The following is a 25,256-nucleotide window of genomic DNA, read 5'->3' on the forward strand; positions in this document are numbered from 1 at the left end:
AGCAGGGAAGCACCAAGGCCCCTCTCTCCATCTGATCCACTTCTGCTTCCACTGAGGCACCCAACCGAGCATCGCAGGTTGCTCCTGCCAAACCAAACAATGAAGCACGTGGCAAGAGGAACCCCCGGGGGCACGTGCACGTGGGATGGCTCTGCACCAAACAGCGGCGTTAACAGTGGGACGTGAAATAATGCCGAAGCTGGGAGCACTGGGAACTGGGGAGACTTGAGGCCTTTCAGCTCTGCCTGGCAGACAGCTACCAGCCCAGGCATCGCCTGCACTGAGAGCTGGCTTTGTGGGGCTTTGGTCATGTCAGCCAAGCCTGGCTTTCCTGAAGTGACCACCGAATGGCTTTTCTGGGCCAGAAGGTGTCTGGTTTTAACACGCACTGAGTTCTGCCTCTGAGATCTGGGCCTTCTGATCCTTGCAGATCTGGCCTTTCACGTTTTCCGAGCCATGCATCCAAGATGAGTGGTTGCTCGTGTGAGCTGTCAGTCAGCCCTGTCCTTCCGCCTACAGATTTGTCCCTTCAGGGCACAGATTAGAGGCGATTTGCCTGGGGTCCTGCAGAGTGCTGGTGCCGGAGCCTACAAATGCACCTAGCCCGAACGGAGCCACTTAAACACTTAGAAATCAGCAGAGCTTTTCAAACCAGGGATTTTTTTTTTTTTTTAGAACAGGAAAGAGCCTATTTTAGACCTCAGTTCCTCCCCATTGTTTAAAGGTATTTTGAGGCTGAAATTCAGGCACGGCCAAAGTCAGGGGCGGGCGCCCTCCCGATAAGCAGGGCTGCGCTGCCTGCGCGCCGGCCACCACTGCAAGCGTGGGCAGGGGTGTGAAATCTAAGAAGCCCTCTGAGATCGTGTTGGTTTTTCTGCTGTGTTTCTGTTTCGTTTGCTTTCGTCGTGGGGCAGTTTTGCCGGGCTCAGGTTCCTGTGAGTTCCAACAGGCAGCTGGTGCATGGACGCAGCGCTCAAAGTGCAGGGCGTTTGTCAGTAGCAGCGTTGGGCAACACGGGCTGGAAGGTCCCTGGGTCTGCCACGATTGAAGATGGGGAGTGCCGTAGCCATGACCCCTGATGGTGGAAAAATCAGCCCGGTCCAGTGCTGGAAGCAGAGCAGTAATGAAGCCCATCTGCTCCCGAGCACCAGCCCTTCCATGAGGAATGTTTTTTCTTGTCCGTCTTGGCTCTGTACAGTTTCCTGAGAATCTCTGATACGTGCAAGAGGTTTGGGACGGGGAAGGAGGGCGCTCGGCGTGCCGGGAGTTAACTCTGTGCCTGCAGGAGAGGTTCATGCCTTGATGGCTCTGCAGTCCTCGCTGGGCCCGCATCCCTTTGCCATCCTGGCCCCACTGCCACTCTCCAGGAGCACCCTGCACCTGCACCTTGTGCTTCGTTCCCACTCCCATTGATCCTGCAAATAGGTCTGTGCAGAAGCAGCTTCTGGGAGAAGGAGGACCTCGTTCCATGTTGGTGCAGGTGGGACCTTCTGGTGATCCTCAGTCAGGTCCGAGGTGGGAGATGAGCACTCGTGTGGTGCCCAGAACCGATGCTGGGAAGAGATTGCTGCTGACACCGGTGGCTGGGCAGCCCCAGTCCTGCAGGGAGCAGCTCTCCCTGGGTGCTGGGGCTTGCTGCTCCTTTCTTTAGCTGCTTCCCCGCCAGTGTCTGAATGGAGAGCATGACAAGCCCTCCATCTTAATCCCAGTGCAAACACAGCTGGCTTTCCCAGGGCTTGCTAGAAGCCAAGAAACTACAAAGGCATTAGGTGCTTAACTCCCATTACTCCCCCTTGGAGCTGAGTACCCAAAGAAGAGCTTAACTCCCCAAATACCTCTGTGGGGCCAAGCGGGGGACATTACACATCCAGGCTTTGAGACACAGCTGGGTGAATGCCCCAGACTTCCCCTGTTAAAAGGCAGTTAGAGGCTATTAGAGGTCTGGGAGGGAGGAGGTATCTCATACGGTAGCTCTGGTGGCCTAAAATGCCCGGGGTGAACATTGCCATGTCTAGGTCCTGACTTCGCATGCACCCCACGCATGGCGCTGCCCAGTGCACGTCCCCTTTTCCAGACACTCATCTCCAGATGCTGGGATCCTTGCTTCATTGCTGGCTGTCAAGGTTTGCTCTGACCAGCCCAGTTTTCTCTCTGCTGCAGGTTTGCACTCCTTGCAATTCCAGTCAGCTATGCACTTGTAGAGCTCTGATAAACAGGGATCAACTCCCAAACATCCCTTCTGCAGCCCCGTTCTCCTTTTCCCAATTGCCTTTGCCCCACCCTGCGAAGCCAAAATCTCAGTCTCAACCAAAGCCCAGCATGGGCAAAGGTGGAATAAAGAGTGGCTCTGCATCCCCAGGAGCTGGGTGGCCACTGCTTGGATAAACTGCTCATCCTGCATGTTCTTCACGGAGATCTCCCAGTATAGGAGGTAGCACTGGGGCATATGGTTTGGTTTTGTTTCTCTCATAGTTGTAATGAGCCAGGGAGCAAAGCTAATGCTATGTTTATTGTGTTGGAAGGAGAGCGTGATGCTCTGAGAGAGCACGCAGCCTGTATGAGAACAGGGAAGGAGAGGGGAGCCAAAGGACATGCTGTGAGAAGTGGATTTGTGTGTTTCGGATCCACGCAGAAGCAATACCTGACCTTCCCTGGTGCCAAGTGCACAGTGAGCCCTGTGCTGTCTGGAGGCTTGGAGAGCCAGCCAGCGGGCAAACGGGGGCTGCAGTGGCGCTGGGACATCTATGGAGGCAGCACAGTTGGTTTCAGCAGCCACCAGCACCTGATCCCCAAGCCAAGGAGACCTCGTAGCCAGATGAACCTGGTCACCCCGCCATGTAACAGCCCCAGAATCCCTGCTTCTCTCACTGGGCTGACTGGCAGAGCCCAGTGTTGCCCTGAAGTGTGCTTTTTTGTCCGACCGATGGCCCGAGCCCTGCAGACAGGACAGCGATTGCAAAAGGCAAACACACTGCCCTGCCTCGTGCACATGCTCCCCTGCAGTCAGCAAATACGTCTCAGCGCCAGCCCCAGGCATCGCTGTGACTCGCCCTGGGTGGCTGCCTAAAAACTGGCCTTTTTCTATGAAAAACTGGGGAAAGGCTGGGCGAGCGCAGGCCTGGGGTTTGGATCCCGGCCACCCTATCAGAGATCTGGCTTGAAGCTGACCCGTGAAGCTTGGCAGGACGTGGATTTGGGGATGTCTTTCTGCTGGTTTGCTGGGGACAGGTTAGTACAAGGGACGCAGCTCTCCCAGGCAGGTTTTGTTTTCACCTGGCCTTCTGCAGCAGCTCTTATAGGGGCAGCTGGGTGAACACGCTTCCTGAAGCTTCCTGCCTCGTAGCACTTTCCAGCTCTGAACTTATGAAGACTCACAGACAAAAATCTGCGCAAGCCTGAATTTTGTTTCTAGCTAGACAAGATCGTCCTTGCCTCGGGGAAGGAATTCAAACTCTGCTTGGATCGCACAAACCCATGTCCCTCGAGCTTGCTGGGATGGCCCTGAGCAGATTTCTCCGAGCTGTCCTGGGGCCAGCCTTCCTTGGGCTGCAGGGCAGGGAGGTGCCCAGCCTGGAGCCAGCCAGAGGGGAGCTGCAGCAGCGGGGCAGAGGAAGGGGCTGGCTGGCCTGGCTGCTTCTGCTTTTCCCATTGAGCCCCGGAGCTCCTCATACTTGGATGAGCTCTGATTAGATAAAACTGTTTTACATTTTTGGGCGGGGACCGATGGGAGTCAGTATTTCCTGGGAGAGCAAAGCAGTTTCTCTCCCAGCCAGTTGCTGCTGCTGCAGGTCTGACACCCTCGTTCAGCAGCTACATCCGCAGCGGAGGTGGCTCAGCACCGTCTCCCCGTACAGGAAAGCATGGCCACACAACCCACATCCTTCAGCAGTTCTGCGCTGAAGTGAAAATCACCATTCAGCATTTAAAATGGCTGAGAACTTGGTTTGGAGGGTGCAAAGCTTGTGGGCGCAGTGTCTGCCTCCTTGTGCTGTCCCAGTTGCAGGCTCTGCTCCGGTCCTTTTCCATGCAGTGGCAAGAGCTTACTACAGCTACAGCTCTACAACCATTCCCAGCACTGTGGAGAGCCCAGCCTGGCTCCTTCAGACCCTATTTGCCTCCCTCTTTCCTCTACCTTCCCTCTACCTTATCAGTTACCATCCCCAATGGCCTGGGGCAACGAAGGAGAAACGCCTTCAGGTTCCTCGCAGCACCGCTTGGCCGGCACCGAGCCCTGGGGGCAGGTGTCCCGTCGTGAAACTGTTTATGCAGCTGGGAGATGCTGCAAATCACACCGCCCTGGCGGGTGTCATACTGGGACGGCTGTGTTACGTACGTGACCACGTACACAAACTGCGGCTGAGCGCAGCCGTGCTGAAGAAGCGCCCGATGCCGATGAGAGCCAGCTTCTTCAGAACGGGACTTAATTTTCAAAGAGTCCCTTGGAGCATTATTCAGCTGGATTGGAAGCTGCTTTCTCCCTGGAAAGTCTCTTTTGAAGGTGGCACTGTCTCTGCGGTGGCTGAAGTGGCAGATAAACCACTTGGCAGCTCTCCCTGTGGTGCGAGCGCATGGCAGCCATGTTCTGGCCGAAGTCTGGGCCCTGCACGGCAGCACACAGGGCATGGCATGCCCCACAGGCCCCATCCCATCTCTGTGCACAAAGGGACACCTCGGCCACAAGTCCTCGTGTCACAACAGCTTATTCTTCTCCTGGGAAGTGCCACTGTCTAACAGGCCTCCATCTCCTGGCAATTCTAGCCCTTCTGCAGGGGGGAGCAGCGGCGGTGGGCTGGAGCCATCCGTGGAACGGTGTCTGTGGGAGCACGGGGCTTTTTGTGGGGATTTGTCACCGACATGAAACCTGATCCAGCCAGATGTTGCTTTGCTGCCATGGGGTAGTGACCTTGCAGCAAGGAGGGCAGTGTTGACACGAGGTTCAAAGGTGCTGTTTGTTTGGATCCGCTGGGCGTGGGTATCTCTGGGGCTCCGGAGGGCTTCCTTCAAGGCAGGGAGCTGGGAAATTAGCACAAACTAATTGGAGGTCAGAAGCTCCTCGGGAATTCCTATTTTCTGTTGTGATGCAGGCGTGCAGCTCTGCCCCCTCCCCTGGCCATGGGGTGAATCCACATGGTCACGTTTCTCCGTGGCATGGGAAGGTGGCAAGTTCAGTCCTGCAAACATCTGCAGAGCCGGCCCGTTCCTTCTGGCAAGGGTGCAGTGGTGGCGTATTCACAGCTGGGTCATTTCCAAGTTTGCTCCTGGCAGCACTGAAGAGATTGATTTCCCTTCAGCTTAATAGGGCCGGCAGACGCAGGCACCGTGAGGCTGAAACAAGGCTGGCCTGACTCCAGAGGAGTTGTGCTTCGATTGCCCATGAACGGCCGCTGGTGGATGGGTGGAGGTGCAAGACTACCAGTTCCCTTCCTCCTGAGGTCTCCATTAGACCTTGCTCACACCCTGCATAAAGGAAAGAGATGTCTCCAGAGCACCTGCTGCTAACAGCCACTCTCAGGGCCTGGCTGGCAACAGGGAAATAGATCCACCGGCCCCCTGGACAAGTTGCTGCCAGTGATGATGGATCTGTTGTGTCTCAGTGCTGCAGTGACACTGGAAATGTTTGCATCCCCTATTAAATAGGCTGGTTCTCCGGTAGCCTCAGACAATGCCCACTACTAAATGCAGCAGAAATGGGCACAAGGAGCTTTTCATCACAGGATGAGAAGTTACACACTAGAGACACTTCTCCCTATCCTGCAGCAGCCCATAATTAGCTCCTGTCCTGCTCTGCAAGCTCATGCACCTCTTATACATGTTGTGAAGCCTGTGCATCTTGCTCCATACATCGTGGCAGTGATTTTCACAGGTCAGCGTCCCACTGTCAGGACAGTGCTCACAGGGCACCGATCCTCAGCTGCTTCTGCCAAGCACGCAGAGCAGAGCCGGGACGGGAGTGGCCGTGCACAAGGTGGTGCAATGGGAAGCATTTGCTGAGTGCGCATTTTTTTCCAAGTGCTTGTTGAGCTCTTCATCAATTCCAGATGCACGGAGCTGACAAGACATCTTGAAACGCATGCAGCAGGCAAGTTGCTGAGCCATGCAACGTTAGAGGGGCTTCCTTTTTCTTGTTTACTTGTAGGAAGCCTGTGTGCAGAGGGCACAAACCATGTTTGCCCAAACCAGACCTACCTGCGGGCAGGTTTTAAGCACGTCCAGCCTTGCCCAGGGCACCCTGCACCCAGACCCCCGCCAGCTGCCAGCCAGCCCCTGCATGTCCCAGCAGGGATTTCTGCCTTGGCATTGCCAGCACAAGCTCTTCTGCTGCAATTCCTGCCGAGCAGCGGCCTGGAAAGAGGCTTTATTGACGAGGAATGGAAAAGCTGGCAGTTTGGGCTTGCATCATACGTGCAAGCAGCCAGCCGGGGCCAGGAGAGCAACAGGCATAATGGGGAAGAGAAATTGCTCTTGGAAAGCTTCTAGCTTGGCTTGTAGGAGGAATTAACCGTTTGAAAACAGAGGCTTGTGTGGTGCTTATGTACAGATATTTTATTTGTGCATGTAGGCCGTATTCCTCCTGGATGCTGTTCATTTTGTGTTTCCTATCAGGATGTCAATTGCATTCCTTGTGACAGTGGAGAGCTAGGCACATCGCCCCAGTGAAATACATCCCCCTGCCTCCAGTGCCCGTGATCCTCCTCCTGAACCTAGCTGACATCTGCCTCAGCCTGGAACCAGGTGACCCGAGCCTCCTGCTGCCACCGAGGGGACACGTGGTTCAGGAGGAACTGCTGAACGGGACAGAGCATCCAGACAAGCTGCTGCTGGCTCTGGTCCTGCTCTGAGCCCTGCTGACGACAGTGTGGCATTTGGCAGGTTGCTTGAAGCAGCTGGATTCCTTCTTTCCTTCTCGGCGTGATTTATTGTGAGCTAATCCTATAGCTGTCGCCCTTTTCCATCGCTTGATTAGCATTTCCTTGGCTGATCCTTGACTCAAGTTGACTAAGTTGGAATAAGAAAGCCTTCCTCGAAAAACAGAGCTTGAGACATCGCTGTCTCCAAAGAGGAGAGAGCCACGCAGCCAAGCGCCAGCTGTGCCAGCCCCAGTGCCTGGGTGCAGCTGGTGATGCTGTGACGATCCAAGTGGTACCTTCAGCGAGAAATGAAAGCAAATTACCTTCAGAAACATAAAAGCAAAGTAATCTGCACAAGAGAGCAGGAGTCAAGAGAGGAAAGCACTTTCATGAGGCTTTATAGAAAACAAGGAGCTTCTGTATGCAGCTATAAAGTTGTCTTCCTGGTGGCAATGCTAACTAAACCTCCTGGGATCTTGAGCATTGACAGTGATGCTCAGGTGTTTATAAAGCATCTCCAGCAGCCAGGTCCCTGAATGACATTCACTGCTGGAACCAGTGGCCCTGGATACGGCCAGCGCTGCCCAAACAGGAGGCAACTGGCTGAAGCCTTTTCGGGAGTCACCTCCAGGCAGTTGGTTGTTAAAGGCTGGGCCTTCTCCTGTTAGGGGAAAAAAAGGTAAAACACACAAACAGAGCATAATTATTCTCCTGCCCAGCATATATGATGTGCAGTAGAAGTCTTCCTGCACAGGAAGTTTCAAACCCAACCTCGTATCAGGAATTTTATGTTCTTTTTTGCAGCAGCTTAAAAAACACCAGCATCTGCTGACACCCCCTCAGATCTCCCCGCTGCTTTTGTGGCAGCTGCCTGAGCAGCCACGGCTCGCAGACGGAGGACAGCGTTGGCTGCACACCCGTTGATGCTGAGTCGTGTCTAAGCCCCAGCGCTAACTGCAGAAGAAATCCAAATAGTGCTGAGCGTTGGGCTCTGGTCCCTCTTGTTAGGATTGTGTTAGTCCCGTTGAACCCATTGAAAAGCAGCGCCCTAATTCAGACTCCCTGCTTACTTTTTGTTCCTTCTCTGATTGTTCTCCAGCTGGAGACCACAGTCACTGGGGCACGGGAGAGGGGACACTGGGCAAGCTCTTGTCACCCTAATGAACGAACCATCACACGTACACCAGGCGACCGGTCCCGACCAGGGATGCCTGGTGTCACGTCCCATCCCCTCCCATCACGAGCCACGTCCGAGCCAGAAGATCAACCACTGAAGGGTGGCCGAAGGTGATGAGGGGACAGCCACCAGCAGGCTGCCGCTGGGAGGGGGTCAGGCCAGCTGCAGGGCCATTCAGGAGGCACGTGCCGTCCTTCCTCGGCAATGCGGCATTGCCGCCCCTACAAAGGTTGTCACAGCACTGCAGAGGCCGGGCTGAGGCATTTCCCTGTGAAAGTCCATGTCCCCTGAGGTCTGGTGGCATTTAGTGCTGGTGGCACTAATGTGCACGCAGACATCAGGGATCACACGCATAGGTGGAGGCAGGTGTGCTTGGGCTTTTGGACCTGCTGCAGCTCCCTGAGGCCATGCAATCCACCCCCAGATGGTCTGGTCACCACATGCAGCTGCTGGCAGGCTCAGCCGGTCCCTGGCTGGCTGGAAGAAGAGCAGGACGTGTGTTCACCGCTGTGCATGGCTTCTCCCATCCGTCTCTTTCCATAGGGAATCACTTAGGACCTTCCTCCGTGTCCTGAGTTAACGTTGCCTGGGGGTATCACACCCCCTTGTGCCCCTCTCTTGCCCTCCAGCCAGCAGGGCAGGTCCCTAGGAGAGTGACTGATTTTTCCTGTTAAAGGCGGCGCTGTCTGTCAAATTATCCCATGTAAAACACTTCACAGTGTGTTTCTTGGCTAGAGGGAGGCTGTCATTAGTGCCAGGGAGATGCCAAGTCCCGGCTGCAGTGGTTAAATCCTGCAGACTAGAGCAGGCTGAACTGCTCCCAACACTTCCTTCCGTCTCCTTCCCAAAGGAAAACATCTTGGACGTCATGCACACCTAGTAACAGTGCAAAAAGCTCCTTTCCCTCTTTTCTAGGAGGTTGGTTCATCTGGGCAGCTCCCGAGGTGGCCTCAGGAGTGGCAAGCATCACTTCAGGAGTCACTGCCCATAGTAACTCTTGTAAGGAGCCTGTCTGGAAGGTGCTGGGGCACTTTCAGATGCTGGGGCATCAGCAGAGACGTGGGCTGAAGATGGCTGCTGGGGACAGGGTGCCCCATTGCCCTTCAAAAGCTTCCTGTGGCTGCTTGGAGTTGGCCTTAGGTAGCTTTGCAAAAAGCTGAAGGTGTCATTTGGGGAAAAAGGGGAAGTTATAGGGTTTAGTGGGCCCTCTCCATCAGCTCCACAGAGGTGATGAGTGTTTTAGCTGGCTGCTGGGGAGGAGGAAGACGGAGGACCATTGCAGGTGGACCCCTGCACTCTTCCCTCATCTTTCCCTGGAATGATATTTTATGACAGTGGCCAAAACATCATTTTTAGGTGCATCTGGTGCTGCAAAACCTTTACCCTTATGGGAACATGGGGAGGTTTATTTGCTGGAGCTGATGGGAGAGGAGATTTGTCTTTCCCTGCCGCACCTCATCGTGCCTGTTGGATGTGGGCTGTTGTCTGTGTAAACCTCCTCACGTGCACGTCCTGTCTTGTCCCACTCAGGTTTGCCTCCGAGCTGTTTTCCTCCAAGTTGCTTTTATTCGTGGTTTTTCCCTTGGCTGTGCGGGTAACCTCCTTGCAACAAATCTCTGTTCAGCCCTCTTGCAGTTTCTAAGTGCTGGGAGGCGAGGGGAGCGGGGGGGTTAATTATTTGGTTTGGCTCTTTCAAAAGGGCTGGGGGGGGGGATGGTAGAAAATGCGTAGCAGTGGTAAAAAAGCCTGAGCTAAGCTCTCAAGCATCCCCGCGCTGCTGGGATTCGGTTCTGTCTGATCCAGCCAAGTCACTCGGTTGGTTTCATTTTTGATGAATGAAACAGCTTTAAATCAGGACCACATGAACCTCCACTTGGGGCATCTTCCAAGCTTCTCCTTCCATGGTGAGTGGTCCTAGGAGGCTGGGCTGCCCTTACTGGCATGGCTCTGGGCACAATCCCATACTAGGTTTATTCAGCAGGACCTTGAAATTAGGGTATTTTGCACCAGCTGATCCCGAATTTGCAATAAGCTGTTGCTCAGCCACACAGCAAGCAGGTCGATGTTTTCAAGCCCACCATGTCGTATGGGTGCTGTGGGGAAGTGCCTTATACAAACTCAGGGCAGCGGTCGATGGTTTCAGACTGACCATTGAGCCTCAGCTCAGCGGAGGTCCCGTGCTCAGCACCTGGGGGCTGTGGCTCAGCTGGGGACACAGAGGGATGCAATCAAACCACATGGTGGCTTTGTGGGGCGCAGGGATGTGCCTGACTGTTGACCTGCTGAAGGAGGCATGACCACAAAGGTGACTTCAATCCAGCCCTTCTGATATGCTGGCTGTTGGGGAGGGACTTGCTCCAGGACCTATGCAGGGGTACAACCAACTACAGGTGTTGGGCTCCCCTTGGAGGTCCTGTTCCTAATGCTCCCACTGGGCATCCCAACAAGGATAGGTGTTATTTGGGACCTGGTGCAGGCAGCTGTGGGGCCTGGGCAGCCCACGCCAGGCTTTCAGAGGCTGCACCAGCCGTCCTAAATATTCAGCCCGGTGGCATCCTGCCCCTTGGCTTTGCTGTAATGTCTGGAAATGCTCTGCAGCAAGCGAGGGGAAGGCCCTGCTCTGCTGGGCGTGCCGGCTGTCACCCTGCTGCAGGAAACGGGAGGGGAGCTGGCAGGAGAGGCCTGATGGAGAAGGATGATTATTCCCGTTCCCTAAGGAGCGAGCCCAGACAGACGCCTCTGCCAGGCGGCTGCTGCTACGCCTCTGCCCTGGCAGAGCCATGTGGAGCCAGGCAGCCTTCCCCAAGGCTGTCCCACAGCACAGAGGGCAGGACGAGTTATACACCGGGTTATGTGGGACCTGCCCATGGCTACGCTGCATGGGGTGCATCAGGGGGACACCGGTGGCCCACATCCATGCGACTGCCAGCGCAGGAGGGTCGCTTGCTCGTCCCGTGCTGATGGGAACAAATGATCGCCCACATCTGCCATGCTCCTGCGCATCCTCAGCCAGGTCTCTGGCATTCGCCATCCACCCCAGGTTTCCTGTCAGGTGTCCTCAAGTCTTGTGCCCCAAATCCAGAGTATTTGGGATGTTCCCCTTTCCCTGGGGAGCCATGGGAATGCACGTTTTTCCAGTGATGCAGCAAGATGATGAGAGACAGGGACCCATGTAGCCTGCTGGAGGTATCGTCCATGTGACAGCAGTGTGATGGGGGGACGGGGGCGTGTGGGCTCCTCAGCCTCAACAGAGAAGATGCTCAAGCAGACTTAAGGTTTTTGGGGTGGTTCAGCGAGCTGATGAGCTGGTCCTGGGGGCGAAGACATGGATGAAGCCCAGCTGTGACACCAGCAGAGGTGGTTGTGTCTGAATTCACAGTGTTGAAGGGTGCATTTAAACAAGTCAGACATGTGACTCTGTTAGATTTTTTTCCTTCCTTCTCTAGTGTTTTATTTAATTCAGCCTCCGTTGTCTACATCCTCAGCTTTTTAGCTGCAGTAAAACTGAGTGGTCACAGACAGCTGAGCAGATAGGATTCAGCCTCTTTGCTGAAGCCAAAAATCGGTGTTCCCAATCCAAAACCTCCCTGTAGGAATAAAAATTGGAATGGTTTGGGTTTTAATTCCCAGAGGTGCTCCCTTAGCTCTGAAGGTGCAGAAGGATGTGAGCACCAGAACGGCCACACTTCACAGCTGAATGCAGCACGCACGAAAGCAGAGGGTCACTTGATTGGTCATCGTCTCCATCAGTGGCTATAACCCTCATCAGGTCAGTGGGTCTGGAGCTTTATTTGGGATTTTGGTGTTTAAGATCACCATCGTTTTGAGAAAAGAAAAAAATAAATAAGTAAAAGCACAAAACAACAGTCAGCCTTTGTGCTTAGGTGAAAATAGAGAAAATGTGTTCTCCATCAGTACAAGCCCAAATATAAAGGCCAGAGCTGAGCTTCCTAGAACTAAGCTTTGCTTCTTTGCAGCCCTGTTGGCTCCAATAGCTCTGATCCTTCCAGACAGGGCTCTTAGCACAGACTGGCCGCTGCCCAGGGGCTCGGCTGCTGCTTCCACGTGCGATTTCTTGGCCTCTGTGCCCTGGTCCATCTTCAGACAGGCTGTGTGTCCCAGGCTTTGGTATCAAACTGGGAGGGAAAACAGGGCTCAGACTGCTGGATCTACCACTGCTGATGCCAAGCTCTATTTTCATCCTCTCTCACTTTTTTTTCTTTTTTCCTCTTGGATGTTAAAATCGAAAATTGGACGGATTCAGCAGTCAGTGGCCGCAGCTAGGATTTGGCTTTGAATAACGCTGTCTCGATGTCCTGTCTTAAATCAGACGGTAGGGTTGCAGTGGGGTCCTGCTCTGCCCCATCATGTCACATGTCAGCGAGGGGTCAGAAACAGCAAAGCTCCACACAAGGAGACCCAGCTCCTAATTTTTGGCTCTTCCAATGACTGGCAGCATGACTGGAAGCAAGTGGTTTTAAGCTGATCCCTTCAAGCTGTGGAGCTCTGGGTGTTGTTTCCCCATGGTATAAAAAAGGCTGCCCCAAGAGCTCCCTGCAGCACAAACACACGCCTTTCCCGCTTCCCCGTGGGGAGCTGCAGGCTGTAATTAACACCCAGACTGATCATTTCGGGTGGCCAGGCAGCACAATTATTTTTTCTCTTTTTTTAGGTTTTGCATAGACACAACAGGAAGCGAAGCTGGGGCTGTGCGACAGAGCGGGGCGATAGTGGCAGGGCCAGGTTTAACTCTTTGGGGCCTCTTGGGTGCGTACTCACGTGCAGGCACACGTGCTCACTCCTCACTCCTCCGGGCCAGAGATCACCACATCTGCAGATTTCACTCTTCTCCAACATCTTGGATTGGAGACGACGAATGGATCTTTTGGCTCCTTGTGGCTCCAGGGCCTAGCCTGCAAAATCCCTAAAAGCTCATCCTCCACCCCAAAAGGAGTTGCGATTCCTCCCATCCAGAATCCCACCACCCCGGGGTTTCCAAACCTCCTGTTCGCGCAGTTTGGCTCCTGAGCAGGTGGGCATCAAGGTGTCCTGCACCTGAAACACCTCCTGTCCCTCTCCGTTGGTGCTCTCCCAGGGCAGCATCCATCCCAGCCCCTGCAGGCTGCCAGGGGACAGCCCGGTCACCTCGCTGCCCTTCTCCACAGCTCCGCAGCTGCCTTGGTCCCAGGGGAGCAGAGCTGTCAGTGCTGCCAGTGAAGGTCGACGATGCTGTGGATAATAGTATTCATGCTCCTTCTATTTTTTTTTCTCCTGTGGCAAATACCTCACTTGATACGTTTCAGGAATTCATTTGCTTTTTTTATCACTGTCACATTGGCAATTGATAGCCCTGAACTAATGCATCTGGGACCTCCTGCCACTTCCAGCAGCCAAGTAGCAGAAACTGCTAAATTCCAGCGTGGTGAAATTAAATTCTGTTGTATTTCTTGCTCCCCTGGTCCAGGACAAAGCTTCAATTTCCCTGTTTGGTATTTCAGTCTTTCCCTGCCATGGCAGCCATTCTCCGTGCTTTGTCCATCATCGGTATCATTCTGTTTTTATGTCAGGCTCATTCCTGAAGTATTGATCCCAAAGTCAATCTTAGAGATGTTTTGCTGGAAATCCACCTTCTGCCCAGTATTTCCCTTTAAGCACCGCTTGTTTTCCAGCTGCTCATGTCCCTTACAGTTCCCCTTTTAAACTTCTCTAGAAGAAGTACTTATTTCCTGTGGCAGGTCATATCTCATGCTTTACTTGTATCTGGGTGACTATCTACCACATATGCTCAATCTACAGAAGCTGCTTATTTTATTGACAGCTCGGCTTGCATGGGTGTAAGCTGCACTCAGTAACTGCCATCTTGCATTTTATTCCCCTCTCCAGCTTTGTACCCACATTTTCAACTGTTTTCCTTCCTTCAGGCTCTTTCCTAGAGCTTTGGTAATGCTGATGTCAGAGGAGCAGGCTTGTCGCTGCCTGAATCCTGTCTCCTCGCCAAGATCTTAAATTCAGGCCCTGGATTTGCTGTTGTGGTCACCGAGAACCTCCTTCCGTAATTAAAAGTCTCTGCAGCCAAAGCAGCAAATTCCTTCGCTAGTGCTTCCAGAAGCCTGGGATGGGCATGAGCCAGTCTTTCCCTCACCTCACACATGAGTGACTGTCTTCATAATCAGCTCGTACACCTAAATAGTCACAGCTTTAAAATCCATTCCCTTTTCCAAAGAGAGCTGGCAAGTCATTTGAAGCCCAGATCCCGCTGCGGTGTTGATGTCACACCGCTGCAAGAGAATTGCTTTGGTTTCAATGGGCTAGCACAAAACTCTGGGCTGCAGAGGGAAGGAAGGAGGGAGCGTGTTGTCTTTCCAAGCTCCGAATGAAAGACTGAAAGCATTTGTAGTACAGGAGGCTCCAAAATGTGCCTGAGCAGCTTTTCGGGCTCTTCTCATTCAGTGATTTCTGGTCAATGTAACTGCTTTAGCACGGGGCTTTCCCTCCCTTGCTCTACATCACTGCTACTCCCATGCCTTGAGCATGCGAAGGGCAAATGTGGTAGTTCCTTCTGCCTGTCTCAGTGAGAAACATTTTGATTTGGATGAGGGACATACACTGTCTTCATATTTGTTACCCAAGTGGTGATCCTGGTGTCGCCAGGGAGTGACATTTTCTCCCCTTTAGAAACTGGATGTACCTTGGCTAACTGACATCCCCGCTTACGGATGCAATTATGGTGATGCTAAATTTCTGAGGATTGCCATCACATGTGGGGGAATCTGGGAACCTCATAACAAGCTATAAAGTCAGGAGGCAAGCCAGCGTGCAAAGATCTTGGCAGCTCCCCCGTGATGGAAGATCCTGCTGTACTCAGGGCTGTGGTGCCAAAATGCAGCACGAACTATTAATTTGCTCTGATGATCCTCCCGCCTCAACACTGCCATACATTTCAGTACTCCTTGGCCTTCCCAAACTGCTTGGAGTCCCAGGAGCATCCCAAAGATGGGTAAGCCAGCAGTGCAGGGGATGGGGTGGCTGACTCCATCTCAGCATAAATGAGTGGAAGAAAAAGGACACGTACGGGCCATTTGCATCTGCCCCCTTCATCCCACTTCCTCGTAGCCCAGGCTGCATCCCAAACGTGATAGAAGAAACAGGCACAGACTGAGCCGAGCCTTTCCCCAAGCTCCCACTTACACGCTAGGTTTCCTCTCTAGCCGTGCAGCCCAGCCAGCTGCGGATCCCCGGAGCTCTAAGGCGAGCCATTGCCTGCCGGACTGGGTGGTGACAGACAGGATGGGGACGGCAGGTAGGGGACAGGATGGGGAGACACTGCGGGATGGGATTGCACGATGAGCTGGTTGGGACAGACCAGCAGGGGAAGAGGGCTTTGTGTTCCAGTTGGGGCTGAGCAGGAAGGACTGGGAGGGCAACACGGTGTCGTGCTGAGCCGTGCACAGTTTCCCTTTCTCCTTGGGACACCGCATGCAGCACAGACGGCTCTGAGCGAGGAGATGCCCTGCAGCTGAGCCGTGTGCCAGCTGCCGGCGGGCCGCCCGCTGCTCCGAAGGGGTTGGCAACAGCCCTGGGCAGGGAGAGCAGAAGCTGTTGAGATGCCGTGTGTGCTCAGCACTGCCGGGCACCTCCATCTGCATGGGAGCAGCAAGCCTGCTTTTTTTTTTTTTTTTCCCCTTTTTTTTTTCCTGTAACCCCATATAATGTGTTTCCAGCAGCTTTAGGTCAGCCTGAACCATCCTGGGCTTATTTTATGTCTCCTGTGAGAAAGCCTCTGGGTGATGCACGTGTGAACCTCAAAAACCACCGCCCCCCAGGTTGCTTTTGTTAAACACAGGCCCAGTGCCTGCGGTGCGGGGCGCTTGCAGGCAGCCTGCAGCAGGGTCACACCAGTAACTAACAGGATTTTGTCAGCCCCAGCAGGGAAAGGGACTGGAGTTCAGTGCCCTTTGCTGGCAGCCTGGAGGCGCGGCGAGCACAGCTTTCAGGGTTGATCTCGCTCCCTTCTGCTTGCAGATAGCTGAGCTGGAAAATGTGAACTGGGACCTGCTGGGACAAATGTCCCAGCCCAGCGCTGTGAACATTGGGTCTTGCGCTTATCTCTCGTTAGCAGAGATGCCCTTTCCCCCTCCTGTGGGGTAACTGGTGCAGGGCGTTGAGGAAGAAGCGGCACCTCGTTGAGTCACCGTACAGTGCCACGGGAAGTGGCGCGTCCCATGCACACGCAAGCGACCATGTGCTGGTGATGAAATCTTGTGAGGCCAGCCAGGCATTTCCCCCTGTTACAGCCCAAAGAAGGAGTAATGTTGAGCTTATACCTGGGTGACTTTGGGGCAGTTCTCATTTGGGCAAAATATAAGCACATGAAAAAGATATCTGCTGTCATAGATAGCCCTCCGGCATCAGAGCAGCCGCTCTGCGGGGCGGCAGCGAGGATGCTTAGGTGGCCATCTGCATCTTCAGATGCTCAAGGGGATGTCACTGGTTGGATGGGGGGAAAAATCAAAAATAGCAAATAAGACAAAACTGGGTGAAACTTGTGACCGAGTTGCCTGTTAATTACTGTGTGACTGAGCCTGGGAATGCAGACTCCCAGCCCGGCGCGTCCCGGCCAGTGCAGCCGGCATGCCGCGGCACTTCCCACGTGCACATGGGGCCAGCTTTTCCCAGTTGCTCTTGAAATCATAACAAGCTGCTATCTTTATGTATGGCCTTTCATTTGTTTAAAGGATCTCTGGACCTTTTGCACCCTAACTGTGTACTCTGTTGAAAAATAAGGGGGAGGGACAATCGTTATTATTAGTGAAAAGTCCCATACCACATAAATTTTGTGCTGATGGCTGTGGTTTTTAATTTCATGTAAATCAGCCCTTTCTTTTGACTAAAATCCAGCCTGTGAAGACTCTGCAGTCCACTTAACATCTTGTTAGCATTTGAGAACGGGCTCCGAATTAAACAGATTGGATTTGCTCCATTCAGGTTGGCTAAAAATTAGAAGTGACAATGGAAAAACAGTATCAGTGATGGAGAAAAAAAAAAAGGCTCATTGGCTCATCTTCCCCACCTTCCCCTGTAGCTGAGCATCTTTCCCCAGAGCCAAATGGGTTCATCTCTGTGTGGGTTACATCACCACATCCCGATACGGCCCCCACCGCCAGGTTGGGCATCAAAAGAGGGGTTGAAGGAAGCAGCCCCTGACCCCTCTGATTTTTCTCGCTCCTTTTCCAGCTGCAGAAGACGGGGCCATGAGGACGGCCTGGCAGGGGAAGGCCGGTCGCAGCCCGCTCCAGGCCCTGTACGAGAGTGACCAGGTGAGGGGACAGGGCGAGGGAAATGGGGGTGAAGAAGGAGGGGACGGCAGGTTTTGACCCCTTCTTCCAGCCCTCCAGTACACAGGCACTGCGCCATAGCCAGCTGCCCGAGGGCCCGCACACAAACCTCTACCTGTGTCCAAAAGAAAAGACCGTGCCACTTTGGGGGGTAATTGGTGCTCAAAACCTGCTTATGGCCCTTGGGTGGGAAACCTGTGAGGTTTTGCCATCTGGGGGTGTCAGAGGAAATTCTGGGCCATTATGGCAGGGTAAGAGCATCATTGCTGGACTTCCTGAGCTCACCATTCATAGCTCCTTCTGTGATGATCTTTGTGGATCCCTTGTATATAATATAGTATGATAATTAATATAATGTAATGTAATATAATGTAATGTGATGTAATATGTTCCTTATATATAATAGAATAGAATAGAATAGAACCAATATAATATAATATGTCCCTTATATATAATATAATTATAATATAATATATTATAATATAATGTAATATAGGATAATTATATATGGATATATATAATAGTCTATGATTCTGTGTTGGAAGATATATATATGCATATCGATACATGCATAGACACAGATGTATATGTATATACATATATATATGTATATAAAGCTGGTTGTGGTCATGACGGGTTTATAATCCTGGGACATTTCAGGCCTTTCCATCACCAGCTGTACCTGCCGAGATGCAGGGGCTTGGTGGGTCCCTGCCCATGCGGGGCTCTGCTGCAGCAGAGCCATATCCCTTTCTATGCTCAACGCTTTGTGTTCCAGCCTGGGGTGGTGCTTACACGTCTATAAGCAGCCGAATTACATTTGCTCTGGGGAAAATGGCAAATGCGGACTTCTTTGGCCATGATGCCTGCATACCCTAATCCTGCTGGAATGTCCTGGTGTTATTTCCTTAAAAGTGATGCTTAATTTCTCTGGCTTTTAAAAGGAAGGAAAAGAAGGGAGCAATTTTGCTCTGAATTAACTGAAAGACATGCACTTATTCCAGTGGGCGGCTGCTGAAAAGTAGTCACATTTATTTGTTGCCATGCCTGCAGACAGTGTCTGTCTGTCTGTCTGTCTGTCTATCCATCCCTATAGTTTTGAATTATGCAAGTGCAGGGAAAAACACCTGAAAAAAAAAACCAGATCATTTTAAATGTCTGGGTTTTTTTTTAGCACTTGCAAAAAGCATTTCCATTTTTAAAAGGTGGAGGGCAGCCTCCAAGCAAAACCCAGCAAGAGAATTTTCTTCCAAAAAGTTTGGCTCTGTAGCAAGTTGTACCATGAAAACACCTCTTCAGCTATGATCATTGCCTCCCTAGATCCAATGTTCCTCATATCCAAGTTGCCAACAGTGCCAAAATCATCTCTCAGAGGCAGGTAGAGTCCGTTGGCTCGTCCTTTGCAGGAGGAGCTTTTTGCCCAGGTGTTAGTGCCACCCTGAAGGTGAGGGCTCTGCTGGATCACGCACGGTGCAGGCAGTTTCCTTCAGCATCCCAGCTCCTGGCGGGAGCTTTACAAAGCCCCAGCTACGCAGCGCTGCCTTGCCCACGCTCTGGTGCCTCCCAAAAGCAATGACAGCTGTCAGCAGCGAGGATGGGGACACCAAGGAGGTGGCCTGCCCTTTGCCCTTCATCTTGTGGTGGCCACAAGTGGGACACACCGGCTGCAGGGACAGCGCCGTGGAGCTGTGTGACACCTGCATGACCCAGAGTGGAAGCCACCGTTGTCTTGCAACACAGGGTCATTGCGTGGCATTAAAGCAACGGCTCCACGGGGTCAGCGCCACCCTGGGTTAGAAACGGATGGTGAGACCGTTAGCGGCTGTGGCCAAGACGAGGCTTTTAGGAGGCTCCCAGAGCTGGCCTTGGGGCTGAGCATGAAATCTCCCAGCCTCGGCTTGTAAAAGGCAGAGGAAGCAGGCAGGAGGAGGAGACAACTTCCTCTTCTGAGTTCCTGGAAATGGCTTCCTTCCCCAGATGTTTTATTGACATTTTTGGAGTTTCTGACGAAAACCTGGACAGGAAAGGACACGCCCCCAGATTGCAGGGGGATTTCAGCTGGGGCCCATGAATGTCCCCAGACTGGTGTAAGAGAGCTTCATTAGCCAGCATGGGGAGAGGCTGTAACATGACTCATTTCATGCCCCTTTCTGCACTCCTGATCTTTTCTCACCCCTTGATTTGTCTCCTCATCTTGCTCCTCATTACATGTTGTTCTCTCTTTTGCCCCCAGCACATCCAAGCATTAAATACACCAAAGCAAGTTGAGTTCAAAGTCAATAATGTCCCCAAAAAGCCCACGGAAATCCCTTGGAAGACCCCTCCAAAAAAACAGGGAAGGGGAAGTGATGGGAACAGTTGTGGGCCTGACATTGTACGTAGATTCCTGTCATTTTGGGTGAGCTGGTGACCATCGCTTTTTTTTCCTCCCCAGTTGGAGCAGTCATCGCTGCAGGCAGTTCACCAGCAGAGACGCGAGCTGTTGAGCAACGTCTGCAGCCGTTACACCCGCAAGCGGCGTCTCCTGCGGCCGGATGACTTGCGGCACTTGGTGGTGGATGACACGCACGGGCTGCTCTACTGCTACGTGCCCAAAGTGGCCTGCACTAACTGGAAGCGGGTGATGATGGTCCTGACGGGGCAAGGCAAGTACCGGGACCCTTTGGAAATCCCCGCCAACGAGGCCCACGTCTCGTCCAACCTGCGCACCCTCTCCGAATACAGCATCCCCGAGATCAACCACCGCCTGCGCAGCTACCTCAAGTTCATCTTCGTGCGGGAGCCCTTTGAGCGCCTGGTCTCGGCGTACCGCAACAAGTTCACCCGCAGCTACAACACGGCCTTCCACAAGCGCTATGGGACCAAGATCATCCGGCGGCACCGGCAGGAGCCCAGCGACAGGGCGCTGGAGCGCGGGGACGACGTGCGCTTCGAGGAGTTCGTCTACTACCTGCTGGATCCACGGACGCAGCGGGAGGAGCCCTTCAACGAGCACTGGGAGCGGGTGCACTCGCTCTGCCACCCCTGCATTGTCCACTACGACGTGGTGGGCAAGTACGAGACCTTGGTTGAAGATGCCAACTACATCCTCCAGCTGGTGGGGGCCGACACAAGCGTCAAGTTCCCGTCCTCATCCAAGACCACCAGGACGACGGATGACATGACGGCCCAGTTCTTCCAGGACATTAGCCCCTTCTACCAGAGGAGGCTCTTTAATTTATACAAAATGGACTACTTGCTCTTCAATTACTCCATCCCCTCTTACCTCCGCATCCGATGAGGCAGGGGCTGGGGGGGAGAGGTGGGAGAGAGCTGGGTAACTCTCGTTTTACCACAAATCCTCTCCTCCCACCCTGAGCTCATCTCTTGGTTCACTTCTTGCCGTGCCCTCCCCGTTATGGTCTGCTCCGCATCCTGATGCCTCATTCAGGCAGGGTCTGGAAGGAGGAGGCCTCACAAAACACTGGGGCCAGAGCTTTCCTTCCCTTTTATCTCCAACAGGAGATGTTGTGGGGGGACAGGAGGCTGCTGGCTTTGAGGGCTTGCCTTGTCTGGGGACTTTTAACTCCTCTGTATGTCCAGTTTTGGGAAGGCTCTTTTTTTGGGCAGGATCCCTTTGGGTCTTTCTCCTCCTCACTGGGCATGGACTTGGGGACAGGATGGCATGTGTCAGAGACTTGCATAGGACCAGAAATAAAGCAATAATTTAATGTAAGTTTTTCCATTTGTTTCAAATTGCTCCCACCTTTTTTTGCCTTGTTCTTCTCCCTCCACACCAGCTTCCCACACTGTCCCCCCACCTCCAAGGAGTGCAGCAGCGTTTCTCTCTGACAAAGCCTGGAGGGCTTTTTTGTTCTTCCTCCTCACGTGGTCTTGGCTGGGATGCGAAAAATACTGTGAACAGAGAGAGAGGAGCATGTTGCAGCTGGCATGGGCTCCCGCAGCCGGAGGCTGGTGCCAGGGGTGGCTGCGTTGCACCAGGGATGGAGGAAAATCATCCTTCGGAGCAGCACTGGGGCAGACTGGGGTTGGGAAGGGCCTTGAGGAGCGCTGTGCTGGGTCAGGGGAGGGCAATGTTGAGGTAAAGGTGATACTGCACTGGGAGGGCTGGAGAAGAAGCGTGTCTATGTGTGCCTGCTTAGTTGTGAGAGTGTGCGCGTGTGCATCAGAAAAAAATAGGGAATTAAAAATGGGGACAGAGACACCTAGAGGAAAATTCCCCTCTGGTTGGCTGGCTTTGGACAATTCATTTTTTTGAAGAAGAAATGGGGAGGACACAAAAGAAAATGACAGACACAGTCCTAAGGCTTTAAATTCAAGCAGTCCAAAGAGCTGTATTTCTTTAAAACCATATTTCAGTCTTTCCTCTTTTCTGTTTAGCTTTGGCTCAGTGGCTGCCTTTGTAAATAAACACGCCGGTAATAGAATTTGCTGTAGAGTGTGTCTGCTGGCTCAGCTGCGAGCACTTGACTTATTAGTGCAATACAATGGGAGGTTTTATAAAACCCCAGTGTGCTCAGACTGTTTTAAAAAATAATGTTTCCATCTAACAACTTTCGGCTGCTACGTCTTAACCTTTTTTGCTCTTTGCCTCTGATCTGTCCCTTTCTGCTGACATTCCCTCCTTGGTTACGCTGTTTGGACAGTGGGTTTAGCAAAGCACTGAAAAAGAAAAGTAAATAAAATTGCTGGTGATCCTGGCAGCCTGACCGATTCTCCCAACGTGGGTTGGAGCTCTTGCAGAAACGGCCTTTCTCGTGCTACCTTAGTATCTCTCTGTCTGGCTGAAAGTCAAAGCACAGAAACAGCTGATATGATGCAACAAATTTCGTCTGCAGCATTCAGGCTTGGAGTGGCGTCCTCCTGTTTTCTCAGGAGTCTCACGTTCCCCGGTTAGCACTTGCCTGTGCTTGGGGGAAAAAAAAAAAAAAAATCATTGTTCAAGTCACCACAAGCGCTCTTCTTTGCTTTTGGTCATGAATCATAACTTGGAGTCAGATGCAGAGTCATAAAGGGATGGATTTTTAGATGGATTTCTTTTCCGAAATACCGTTCCTTGCAGGTAGCTCTTAAAAGCTGATGGCACGGTGAGCAGCAAGGGTGGGCACACAGTGGCAAGGACAGACAGGCAGCAGCAAGGACAGACACGCAGACTGTCTCTTGCTGCCCACAGGTGTTCAGACTGGCTGGTTGGGAGCCCCTTTGGGATCTCTGGTGTGACAACGAGGGTCTGACACAGCTTTGTTCGACGGTGGTGTTTTGAAGGTGGTGGCAGAGGCAGCCAGCAACACGCCATCATTTGGGTCACACATTTGGGCATACCCACCTTCGGGCTTTTTCTAGGAAAAAAAAAAAACAAACAACCACCACCCAATACATTCAGGTCAGATCCTCGGCCTTCCCCCTGCCCAGAGCCACCCTTCGGAAGCACGGCCTGCCCCCAGAACATGGCCACCCTGCGGCCTGCAGCCCGGGGCAGCCCCGCGGCGCGGGCCGGGACCGGCGTGGAGCTTGGGGGACACCGTGCGACAGCAGGGCACAACTGCAGGCCTGCCAGACTGGTTTTTTGTTTTTGTTTTTTGTTTTGTTTTGTTTTCCAGCTGTTTCACCGCATCCCTTCCTCTTGCCGGTGGAGAAAGCATCAAGGGAATCGAGGCCACCTCGAAAATGGAGTTGGATTTCTGTTTGCTCCTCTGCCTCAGGATGGGAACGTGGTGGCACCTCAAAACGCACGGGGCTGCACGGGGGCTGAGCATCACGCCCCCCACCCTGAGGGGACCCCGCTGCTGCGAGCAGGGAGAGTATCCAGGAGGAAGACAATGGTCGGGTGATGAAGGCCAGGAGCCCCACTGGGGTCCCAAATGGAAGGGTCTCCGTGACACTGGGGTTCGCAGTGGCCGACCTGTGTGACCACACACCACAAGGTGTTACAACAGCCAGGTGACACCGCTGGGCCCTCCCAGCTGTGATGACCCTGCCGAAAGGAGCAGAGGTGCCCGAGCGAGCATGGCTGCAATTAGCCACCTACATCGTTACAAAGAAGCTCGGCTGCTGGCAGGCAGGGAGCCAGAAGCAGCTCCTCACCCAGCCTGGTGGCCCCAGCGGGTTGGGGCAGGAGAAGCAGGAGGCCGGGGGACAGCAGCAGCCGGTGCTGCCAAGGTCACCCCGGCTCAGCAACGGGAGCCCGAAGACAAACGGAAAAATCCAAGTGAGATGCAATAATTGCACACGGCTTGGCCTCGGGCAAGGAATAACCTTGCAAACTCTATTTAAACCCTCCCTTCCCCTCCACCTCCCCATCAAGTGCCTATTAAAAATATTTTTTTAGAAAAAAAAAACAAAAACACACCACATCTGTTGCCATATGAAGCAGCATTCAGACCCCTGGATCACAGAGTACCTCTCTCATAGATGGAGCGAGTACTCCCCAGCAGTGCTTAGCGAGGAGCTCAGTAGGATCACCCAGGCCAGCCCTGGCCTTAAACAGGCTGCAGGGCTTGGGGACAAGCAGCCCCAAGGGAGCCAGCTTGGTCCTGGGGTTCAAAGTGATCCTTGGGAGCTGCTGTGGAGCTCTCAAAGCCCCAGGGATGCAAGAGAAAATAAGAACAGCATCACTTTTATGTGTGTGTGTGGACATGCATACATATGCAGTGTAAATAATGATTATATCATAATGTATAATAGAGTTATTGCAAATAATTTTAATAGTTATATGTTAATACATATGTAATAAGTATGTATATAAAATCTGTTACAAAAATAATTAGCATATGTGATTATACTATAATGTTTAATAGAGCAATTATATTTGTATCTGATTGTAGTATTTAATAGGCATTGATTTATGTGTTTACGTGTGTGTCTGCATATATGATACCTACACACATACGCACACACGAGACTCCCTCCCCATACAAGAGGAGCCCTTTCCCTTCCCACAATGTTGAGCTTTCAGGCAAATGTGGCTCAGCAGCTAACAGAGCCGGCCCCGTCCTCTGCACACCGCTACCTTCACAGCTTGCTCCGGCCTTCAGCATGCGGCAGGCGCGCTGCCCATGCTGGGATGCTTCGTGCTGCGGAGCTGCCAGCCCTGTCCCTGGTGACCCATCTGAAATCATCGCATTTTTCCATCCAGCGCAACACAACCGAGCTTCAGTGATGGGGAGCTTTCCTTCCCGAGCTCGCTGTGCACCGCAGATTGGGTTGTTTACCAGCTGGAGGATTAAATAGACCTCCATTGAAGGGGAAAAAAATGTTTTCAAGTATGTCTTGGAAGTGGTGTCTCGCTTGAAGGAGGCTTTTCAGGCTTGCTTGTTTGCTGGCTGGCACTTCACTCGTCCCTGGTGAGGATGCAGTGTCTTACACACAGTAGTTTTTCTGGAAAAATACTGTACTAGGATGGAGGCAGTGTGTGGAAGCTGGGGAGAGGCAGATAAATCCTTTGACTGCCCCTGAAAGCAAACCCCTGCTCTTCTCGAGACCCTACGGCAGGTGACAGACCCTTCTTTGCCTGCCAAAGGACACCCAACCTTCCTCCCCAGCACCACCAGGATCTCCCCAAGGCCACCCCAGCACCAGGACAGGCACCCAGTTCCTCCCAACCACAGCACCCTTCCTCAGAGACCTTCCAAAACATGGGCATGAACCTGAAATTTAGTTTACTGGGGAGCAACTAGCAGCTGGGTTACATATAGCCTTCGTTACCAAGAGCCCTTTCTCATTTGCGCAGGGAACGAAAGAAAAGGAGGAAGGAAAAAGAGTAAACAGGCTGAATAGCCAAAGAGCTAGCCTTTCGCTGCCCCTGAATTAAAAAAAAAAATCCTTTTATTGAAACCATTTCCTTTGGTTATATCATTTCTCTTGAGCCTGGAAGCAATTTTCAGTCTTAAGCGCTCC

The 25,256-nt window shown here is 52.7% G+C and overlaps 1 protein-coding gene across 2 annotated transcripts in view; it reads left to right on the forward strand.

The window, feature by feature from the left end:
• CHST13 (carbohydrate sulfotransferase 13) overlaps positions 1 to 21,070 on the forward strand; it is a 39,202-nt gene extending 18,132 nt beyond the window's left edge. For both annotated transcript variants that reach the window (XM_040569167.1, XM_040569168.1), the window contains 2 exons: positions 17,260 to 17,342; positions 19,795 to 21,070. In XM_040569167.1, coding sequence (XP_040425101.1) covers positions 17,260 to 17,342; positions 19,795 to 20,640 — 929 coding nt within the window. In that variant the 3' untranslated portion in view covers positions 20,641 to 21,070. The remainder of the gene's footprint in view (positions 1 to 17,259; positions 17,343 to 19,794) is intronic.
• The last annotated feature ends 4,186 nt before the right edge of the window (positions 21,071 to 25,256 follow it).

The sequence above is a fragment of the Cygnus olor genome, chromosome 10 (assembly GCF_009769625.2).
Source record: "Cygnus olor isolate bCygOlo1 chromosome 10, bCygOlo1.pri.v2, whole genome shotgun sequence".
Lineage (NCBI taxonomy): Eukaryota > Metazoa > Chordata > Aves > Anseriformes > Anatidae > Cygnus > Cygnus olor.